The sequence below is a fragment of the Pinus tabuliformis genome, chromosome 3_1, assembly GCF_031772625.1.
Source record: "Pinus tabuliformis cultivar Carrire ecotype Pingquan chromosome 3_1, CPIR1, whole genome shotgun sequence".
Classification (NCBI taxonomy): domain Eukaryota; kingdom Viridiplantae; phylum Streptophyta; class Pinopsida; order Pinales; family Pinaceae; genus Pinus; species Pinus tabuliformis.
In genome coordinates, this window is record NC_142301.1 from 983775423 (window position 1) to 983785312 (window position 9890).

The following is a 9890-nucleotide window of genomic DNA, read 5'->3' on the forward strand; positions in this document are numbered from 1 at the left end:
TTCATAGAAGTAGTTTGAGTTCATGCATTTCACATCATTAGAGGTAATGGCATCCTTTTTAGACATTTGCACTTTCACTATTGCATCAAAGAGGTCAAACTAGTCAAATTAGGGTTTACTAGGGTTTCATGTTTTGGTTGGCTTTCAGTTCACTTTTGCAAAGTAGATCAATTTCCCTTGAGATAGCCTTCGTCCATCATCTAGAAAGCTTCTTCTGAAGAGCATATAGAAGTTGGCTTGAGCCCTAGCGGACTTGTGCCAGCTGACCAAGTGACAGCTGCGACAAGAGCTAGTACTTGTGCATACAGCACCGTCGCTTCCAAGTTTGTACGAACTACCGGGTTGATAAAATTAGAGATAGGAAGCTCCAGGAGTTGTAGCATTATTGCTACAATACTGGAGCCCACCAGTAGATATAAGACTATGAGCTTATATTAACTACATTTATTAATATGGTTGTAAGTGTATTTCATATATGCGTAACTTCCTATATCAACCATATTAATAAATGTGATTTTACTGGTTCTAAATTCTTCTTATCATTTGACCCGAAAAAAAAAAAAAAAAAACCATAAAACTTCATAAAACTTTATATCAATTTGGAAAATTTAGGTAAACGTCATAGCAATTAAAATCAACCACACTATCATGCTCAACCATCATCCAATTTGGAAAATTGAGGTAAACGTCATAGCAATTAAAATGAACCGCTCAACCATCATCCATCTACCAAGTGCGTTTTAGTTGTGGGTAGCACTTAGGAATTTGGAAAATTTACGTAAACGTCATAGCAATTAAAATGAACCACAAATATCATGCTCAACCATCATCCAATTTGGAAAATTGAGGTAAACGTCATAGCAATTAAAATGAACCGCTCAACCATCATCCATCTACCAAGTGCGTATCATCCATCTACCAAGTGCGTCTGAGTTGTGGGTCGCATTTAGGAATCTGCGCTGTAATCTATCTTTTTCATAAAGTGGGGCATTAGCAGTAACAATAACGATTACACTCCAATATTACAAAGTCTTGATATTAAATTTCATATGAATTACATGACCCATCATCCCAGGGTTTGGGCTATGGATTGTACATTATTTCACTCAAGCTACTATTGCAGCTACGTATTCTCCAATCAAACTTATTCATTGACTTATACAATAAAATATCACTGATTGATCTCTTCCAAGGAACAAAAAATTAACTTTGGCTTGATGCAGGCAATAGAAGGTACTGATTTTTCACCATCCATTCCAAATCCCAGTGCCTGCTACCAATGTTTCTTAGCATCCAATATGCCCATCCGAAAGAAGCTTCACCGTATACTTGTAACTGTGCATCTCCGTACCTTTGATAATCCGACTGTGTCGCACTGTTCAGTTCCCACTCATCCACCCATTCCCCTACATAAAATCACAATGTTATGTAACAGAATTATCTCCCTTTTGTATATGGCAAGAATGATACTAGCGCATGATTAAATTCATACTTTTTATAGAGAGAGCCACGCTAAAGCAGTTAAATGCAGGGATTTTTTATATTTACCAACAAAAATGAGAGGACCATTGGCCGAGACGAGGCTCTGCAGAGTTTGAGCTCTTGTGGTTTTGATGTAGTCGATGTTTTGCTGAACCGTCATATTTTTGAAAGTGGCATCATCGAAGAGATTGTAGTAATGCACATCCACAACGGTGCGGGATAAGCCGTTGTTGATTTGAAACAACTCCTTGGGATCAGCAGGGCCGATTCTGTTGCACATTATCACATACGCCGAGGACGAATGTGAGAATAATGTAGAAACTGAATTAGTTATGAGCAGTTGAACAAGATGTAGTTGTGAGTAGTTAGGAATTGGTTACCAGAATTGGTTGTGTGTTTCCTATATAAATGAAGATGTAATCGAGCAAATGATCAATAAAGTTTGTGAGGTTTTATGTTTTAAGTTGGTATCAGAGCTTGCTGATTATTCCCTCTGGAATTAATCGAGGCTAGGATAAGCCGTGGGTGCGTTTTGAGTGAGTGTGAGTTTTCTGTTTTAAGTTTTTAAGTTGCAGTCATTTGAGAGCAAAGCGGCCTGGACGAGAACCCACGTCACAGAGCCTCCAAAGTCACGCTTGCTTGAGGTAAGGTGTTCGTTGAGTGTATTTGCGGGAGTAGAGCAGAGGCATCGTCTGTTGATTCTGTTTAAGAGTCTTTTTTAATGACCATCATGTATTAAAGTTTTTAAAGCACGCCGAGCCACCGCTGACAAAATTAAGAACAAGTTCGGGAAGCCACCAACGAAGAGCGATGTCCACCGCTGAGAAAGCCGTGCAGAGGAGCAGAGCCGTCGTTTAACCGTCCAAAGGTGCCGCATTTTTGAGGAGCCATTGACTGTCTGCGTGAGGCTGGATATGAGTTGGAGGAGTGTGAGCGCTGAGGTGTGTGGAGAGTCCGTTGTGCAGAGAGTGTGAGCGCTGCGTGGAGGTAATTCTTTGCAGAGACTGTTGTGCCGTGGTTAATTCTTTACAGAAACTGTTGTGCCGTGGTCATATTTTGTTTCAGTCGGCCCGGTTTTCTTTGGCTGGTTATAATTTGTATTGGCTGGTTATAATTTGTATTCCTATCTTCGTTTCTTGACCCTTGACGTCAGTGAGGCCTGCAGTCGCATTTCTCAGGCAGTTGTGTGTTTTTTTGTGTGAGGTTTAAACAATCAGTTTGAAATTTTGTGGTGTTATAAATTATTGAAGGAAAAAGAAGGGTTTGCCGAATCTTGTAATTACTTGATAGCAGAGGTTGTAGAGTTTTATTTTCCTGTTGGATTGAATTTGGTCATTGGTGGAGAAATGGCTAATCCCCTTGCAGATTCCTATTTAAATGAGTCTTCAAAACTTGATGGAGAAAACTATGTAAATTGGAAATTTAAGATCATCACAGTACTGGAGGCATACAATCTCTGGTCGATTGTAAAAGGTGACGAGACCAAGCCTCAACCTCCTACTAACCCTCAAGATTGGGAGAAGCATGATGTAAGAGCAAGGGTGCTGCTCCGTATGTCAGTGAAGGACAATATTATTCCTCACATTCGGGACTGTGAAACTTCGAAGGCGACATGGGACACTCTTAAAAGTTTGTATGAGACTTCTAATGCAAATCGTATTTTATTTTTAAAAACAAAGCTGCTATCTATCAAAATGGATGCCAATGAAAGCATTAGTAACTTTGTTTCCCGAATTAAAGACTTTAGTGATAAGCTTGGTGATATTGGTGAAAAGGTTTCTAGTACAGACTTGGTAACTGTTACTTTAAAGGGGTTAGTCCCCGACTATAAAGTCTTTATTTCAGCTCTCTCAGCTAGACTGACACCTCCTACATTTGAAGAATTGGCTGGAATTCTTCTTCAAGAAGAAGAGCGCATGAAAACATTTGAACTGGAGTCAAATGGTTCTGATTTGGCTTTGACTGCCAGAGGCCAAAAACCATTCCGAGGGAGATCATGGGACAGAAACAGAGGCCATTTTCAAGCAAAGCAGAAAGGTAAGGCACCTCCTGATTCGTATGTTAAAAGGAACATTGTATGTCATTATTGTGGAAAACCTGGACATCTGGCAAAAGATTGCTATAGGAGAAAGAATAATGAATCAAATCAAAGACATAACAGGCATAATGGAAACTACATAAACAGAGACACCTCAGTGAATGATGGATTTAAAAATCTTAAGTTATTTCTTTCTGATGCTGCATTGTCTGCTGAAACTGATGATGAGAATACTTGGTTTATAGATTCTGGTGCATCGGCACACATGACTTGTAATAAAGAATGGTTTGATAAATATTTTGAGAAATCTGATGGTACACACATTTACTTAGGAGATGATAGGTCACTTAAAGTTCAAGGCTATGGCATAGTAAATGTGTACTTACCTAATGGACAAATGAGACAGATCCATAATGTGATGTATGTACCTGCTCTTAAAAAGAATCTGTTATCTGTTTTCGCTATCACTGATAATCATTTAAAAGTAGAATTTGGTAAATTGGGGTGTATAGTGAAAGATGTTCAGGACCACTACAAGGTTGTTTCTACAGGTACCAGGGTTGGAGGATTGTACAGATTGGATGTGACAGTCAAGCGCCATGTTGCATTGACATCTCAAGAGACATCGACAGCAGAATTATGGCATCACAGGTATGGGCACCTAAATTACAATGATTTATCGTTGTTACAAAGGAAATCAATGGTTGAAGGTCTTCCTGTTATGAAGTGTGAACATTTACCATGTGAAGCTTGTGCACTTGGTAAGCAGCATAGAGAAGAGTTTCCTGTTCATACTGAGAAACGGAAGTATGATATTCTTGAATTAATTCACACTGATGTATGCGGACCTATGCAAACTAGGTCTCTTGGTGGTGCTTCATATTTTGTTATTTTTATTGATGATAGATCTAGATATACCTGGGTCTATTTTGTTAGAAGGAAAAGTGACATATTTGAGTATTTTAAAGAATTTCGAAATATGGTTGAAAAACAAACAGGAAAGTGTATTAAAATACTCAGATCTGATCAAGGGGGTGAATATAAATCAAAGGCATTTAACACCTATCCGACACCTCTTACATTTGAAGAATTGGTTGGAATTCTTCTTCAAGAAGAAGAGCGCATGAAAACATTTGAACTGGAGTCAAATGGTTCTGATTTGGCTTTGACTGCCAGAGGCCAAAAACCATTCCGAGGGAGATCATGGGACAGAAACAGAGGCCATTTTCAAGCAAAGCAGAAAGGTAAGAACATCTCTAATGGTTTCTGGGCAGAAGCCATTAACACTGCTGTTTATCTAAAGAATCGATGTCCCACTAAGCAATTAGTTTTTCAAACTCCTTTTGAGGTTCTTTATGGTTATAAACCTGATGTGAGTCATTTCAAAGTCTTTGGATGTACTGCTTTTGCTCATATTCCTGAAGCTAACAGAAGAAAACTTGATGCCAAGTCCATCAAGTGTATTTTCATTGGATATTGTACGGATCAGAAAGCCTATAAATTGTTTGATCCAAGTTCCCATAAACTATTTGCAAGTCGTGATGTATTGTTTCATGAGCAGACTGATAAAAGTAATACAAAGAATGATACATGGCATATTTCTAATGATGATGCACATATCAAGCTTGATACTATGATTAAACAGGAACAGGAACAGGTCCAGGTACAGGTACAGGATCAGGATGATAGCAGCAGTACGAGCACATCTAGCAGCAGTGAGTCATCACAAGGGGGTGATACACCTCAAAGCCAACGAATCATGGATGGAACACCCACACCAAGAAGGTCATCCCGACAGACTCGGCTTCCTGAAAGGTATAAAGACTATGCCTTAATGTCTAATATAATGAATGTTGAAGAACCAATTGATTATGAGCAGGCTAAACAACAGGAACCATGGATTAATGCTATGAATGATGAGTATGCTTCTATTATGAAAAATCAAACATGGGAATTAGTGGAACTTCCTGAAAATAAAGTTCCAATTGGAAGCAAATGGTTGTATAAAACAAAATTTAAAGCAGATGGTACAATTGATAAATTTAAGGCAAGATTAGTAGCAAAAGGATATGCTCAACAGGAGGCCATTGATTATGAAGACACTTTTGCACCAGTAGCTAAGTTGAATACAATTAGATTACTGATTGCCTTAGCCACAAAACATAACTGGAATATACATCAAATGGATGTCAAATCTGCTTTTCTAAATGGTGATTTACAGGAAGAAGTTTATTTGGTTCAACCTGAAGGGTTTGTCAAACAGGGACAGGAGCATCTGGTTTGCAGGTTAAGAAAGGCATTGTATGGTTTGAAACAGGCACCAAGATCATGGTATGTAAAGATTGATACTTTCTTTCTTCAGAATGGGTTTGTGAAAAGCAAAAATGATCCTAACTTGTATGTAAAGAAAGATGAAAAAGGACATGTTGCTTTAATATCTTTATATGTGGATGATCTCATTATAACAGGCAGTGCTCACAGGTTAATTGAAGAAATTAAAGTTCAGTTGTCACAGGTTTTTGAAATGAAAGATTTGGGTGAAATGCATTACTGTTTAGGCATTGAGGTATGGAGAGAAACTGGTAAAACATTGATCACTCAAAGCAAATATACAAAGGAGATTCTTAAAAAGTTCAATATGATAGATTGTAAAGCTATGTCAACTCCCTTAGAACAGAATGCAAAGTTGTACAAAGAAGATGGTTCGAAAGAGGCAGATGGAACATTATATCATCAGTTAGTGGGAAGTTTGAACTATCTCACCACTACCAGGCCAGACATTGCATACTCAGTCAGTATCCTTAGTCAATTCATGGCTAAGCCTTCAGGAAATCACTGGATTGCTGCAAAGAAAGTTCTCCGATACTTAAAGGGAACAGTGAATCTTGGTATTATGTATACTGATGTATCTGATGTTGTACTGACAGGTTTTTTTGATTCAGATTGGGCAGGAAATCCAGATGACAGACGATCTACCTCTGGCTATGCATTCCATATTGGATCAGGGGTCGTATCTTGGAGCAGTAAGAAACAACCAACTGTTTCTTTATCATCAACAGAATCAGAGTACAAAGCTTTAACCAATGCCACCTGTGAAGCTATTTGGTTGCGGAGAGTTCTTGCTGATCTTGAAGAAGCGCAAAGTGGTGCAACATGTATCAATTGTGATAATCAGAGTGCTATCAAATTAGCACATAATCCAGTTTACCATGCTAGAACAAAACACGTTGAGTTACAGTACCACTTTGTACGTGAGAAAATTGAGTCCAAAGAAATTGGGTTGATATTTTGTAACACCAAGGATAATGTGGCTGATATATTTACTAAGCCCCTTGGTAAAATCAAATTTGAAGTTTTTAGAAGTCAGTTAGGTATTGTAGAGAATCCATTTCTCCATTAAGGGAGGATGTGAGAATAATGTAGAAACTGAATTAGTTATGAGCAGTTGAACAAGATGTAGTTGTGAGTAGTTAGGAATTGGTTACCAGAATTGGTTGTGTGTTTCCTATATAAATGAAGATGTAATTGAGCAAATGATCAATAAAGTTTGTGAGGTTTTATGTTTTGCTATTTGGTTAAAGCTTTGTACTCTGATTCTGTTGATGATAAAGAAACAGTTGGCTGTTTCTTACTGCTCCAAGATACGACCCCTGATCCAATATGGAATGCATAGCCAGAGGTAGATCGTCTGTCATCTGGATTTCCTACCCAATCTGAATCAGAAAAACCTGTCAGTACAACATCAGATACATCAGTATACATAATACCAAGAACGAATACTTTCGAACTATGTCGTAACCCCGTGAATAGTAATCAGTCACATTGTTCAAACTTACTGCAGGAGACCGTGGTTCATTCAATAGTTCAATGCCCAAAAGGGCAGGGTGTGCAGCATATCTGTCAATTACAGAAGCAATTTTTTAAAGTTTGCTATGGACCTGATTGATTGAAAAAGAAGGGGCTTTTCTTTTACTATATCCAGAAATATAGTTATTCTATGTTGCAGTTTTATATGCCATGTCAAAATCTATCGAAATGAATTACTGCTATAGGAATTTGTTGTACCTCGCAGCAAGAAAATCAATGACAGATAGACTCTTGTCGATGTTCTCTTGCGACTCAGGCCATTCTATAAATCCATCTCTGGTGCCACTGTGCTCATCACCGTTTTGTGAGCCCGGAGCAGCATGGAGATCGATAATCACCTTAATGTCGTGGTTCCTACAGCATGGTTTTCACAAAGTTAATTAACCTATAGTCCATTATCTGGACTTCTGTTTGTTTGTAGGGTTGAAATTTTTCGGAATGAAGGCCAGTTTTCACTTACTGTGCCCACGAGAAAGCTTTGTCGAGACAAGCTAGAGATCCTCCAACAAAAGGAGCAGGGGGATTTGGATCACTAGCAATCCACCATCCAACTGGAATTCTGACAGCACTTATCCCGTTCTTGGACATGAAAACGAAATCATCCTCTGTGATGAAAGTGCTTCGATGTTCCTGAGAGACCAAAATGTAAAATCATGAGAAGCCCCATTCGGTACTATTTCTCAAGAGAATAGAGTAAGATGTTTAGTAGGAATTGCCCATTACGTTCAAGACTTGTGTAGCTTTCTCGGGTCCATAACCGTTTGAGATTTGAAACTCCCCCTGCAACGTCCTTACGATGGTCATCTCGAAAGTTGCAGCATTATTGTCGTTCCAACCAGGCTCCCCTTCGAAATCGGCAGTCAGCTGATCTTTAGATTGTGCCTGGGTGTGTGGAATATTAACAAAAATATATATATGAGGTTAATGGTTCAATATGAATCTGAAATCAATGCTTATCACTTATTTTGTTTGACTCTATCAAATTTAGATCCATCCCTTGTGACCTTCCTATCTACAAGATGCTTTTGGCTCATGGTTAAACCAATTGAACAAACCCTTTTATATATATATATATATATATATAGCCCCTTTCAAAAGTCCTTGAAGATGGGGATCCTTTAAATCTCTGATAACATACCTGCATGTACATTCCATTGAAGCCTTTGATATGCACACTACTGGAATTGGCCTGGTTTCTAATGATCTGAAATGTTTCGGAGCTCTTAGGTGAGGTGGCTACGGCCTCCACAATACCCCCTCCTCCATTATCGGCTCCTACAAACTGCTTATTGAAGACTCTAAGTTGGTAGTAGCCATCTCTCACACGCCATAACTGCAACAATACAAGTCAGTCTCATAATTCATCATCAAAGAAGCAAAAAGGAGGGGCACAAATTTGTCAACAAACACGTACGCTGAAAGTTTCCCATCCGGAGGGACTAGTTCTGTTTACTGCCATGATTGTCCCCCCTCCATCTTCTGCAACCACGTAGGTTCCCAGTTTCATCGATTTTAATTGGATCTGCGTCCCATCCTGAGAAAATCAAACATTAAAATCTAAATAAGAATAAACAACTCAAGCTGCTGATTGTAGGAGCAACCGAGGGAATTGCAAATTCTAATGGGAGCACAACCGAAAACGAATACCAGCAGATCCTTGTCAGGAATCCCATCAAAGAGTGACGGTTTAATCCATCCTTCGATAACGAGCCACCCTCCCAAATTTACAGAATGGTACTTCTGCGTGTCGTTGGTAAGTCTCCTCGCTTCTAATATCTTCCTTCCATAAGCTACAGAGATGAATGGTGGAAATAAGCTTATTCAGTTAACATTCATGACTGAAAAGCTTTACCAAAATCATAGCTGAAAAGAAACTTCCAACTTTTAGTAAACTGAGAATAACTTGAGATTCAAGTAATGTACCGAGAGAAGACGTGAAAACCAGGAGAGTAATAACAAATCCGAAACATCTTTGAGACAATTTTTTGGCGTGGACGTCGTTGTAAGCTGCCATTATGAAATCTTCAAATCGAGCACATTAATATCACGTTGATAGTTGAGACATTTTATAGAGAGCCATACTCATGTAATGGGTCGCAGAATTGAATAGACTCAGTGCACTAAGTTACACGTTAGTGATGCTAGGAATTTAATTAGGTAGGGTTTCTCCATATCCGGGTCAAAGGCGATATTAAAGAACACCATCACTGGATTTAGACATTAAAAAAAGAGCAAAAGTCTAAAGTATCCTGGTCAGAAGGCAGAAATAAAGCACGTTCCTATTGGATTTAGACATAAAAATACAAAGTCCAAAGGCTTGAGTCAAAGCTTTTTTGTAAGGTGTGCTTCTGGAACAGAGCGTGACATGCTTGACTCAAAGTTTCTGGAATACGAACGTGACATACAAAGTCAGAGATTTGGGGTTGACTAACCTAAAGAAACAATTTTGGGTAGGGTAGTGTTGACATTTTTGTTTGACATAGCTTGTTTCTGGGTCTGGCTA

At 38.6% G+C, this 9890-nt stretch overlaps 1 protein-coding gene across 1 annotated transcript; it reads right to left on the bottom strand.

Annotated features, from left to right (window-relative positions):
• Positions 1-1203: 1203 nt before the first annotated feature.
• Positions 1204-9472, bottom strand: LOC149191140 (putative glucan 1,3-beta-glucosidase A). Its single transcript, XM_089410679.1, has 10 exons — positions 9311-9472; positions 9035-9177; positions 8802-8921; positions 8526-8720; positions 8111-8269; positions 7848-8017; positions 7586-7741; positions 7299-7417; positions 1549-1785; positions 1204-1406 (listed from the first exon to the last, which is right to left on the bottom strand). The coding sequence occupies exons 1-10, from the start codon at positions 9399-9401 to the stop codon at positions 1204-1206; spliced, it is 1593 nt and encodes a 530-aa protein (XP_089266805.1). The 5' UTR covers positions 9402-9472.
• Positions 9473-9890: the final 418 nt, after the last annotated feature.

Bases quoted from the DNA above. Each gene is read 5' to 3' on its own strand.
- LOC149191140 (XM_089410679.1), bottom strand. From the start codon at position 9,401: ATGGCAGCTTACAACGACGTCCACGCCAAAAAATTGTCTCAAAGATGT. The intron at 8,922-9,034 runs GTATTCGTTTTC...TGATTTTCTCAG, and splicing joins TTCCTGACAAGGATCTGCTG to GATGGGACGCAGATCCAATT. The intron at 7,418-7,585 runs GTACAACAAATT...TGTAATTGACAG, and splicing joins ATTGATTTTCTTGCTGCGAG to ATATGCTGCACACCCTGCCC.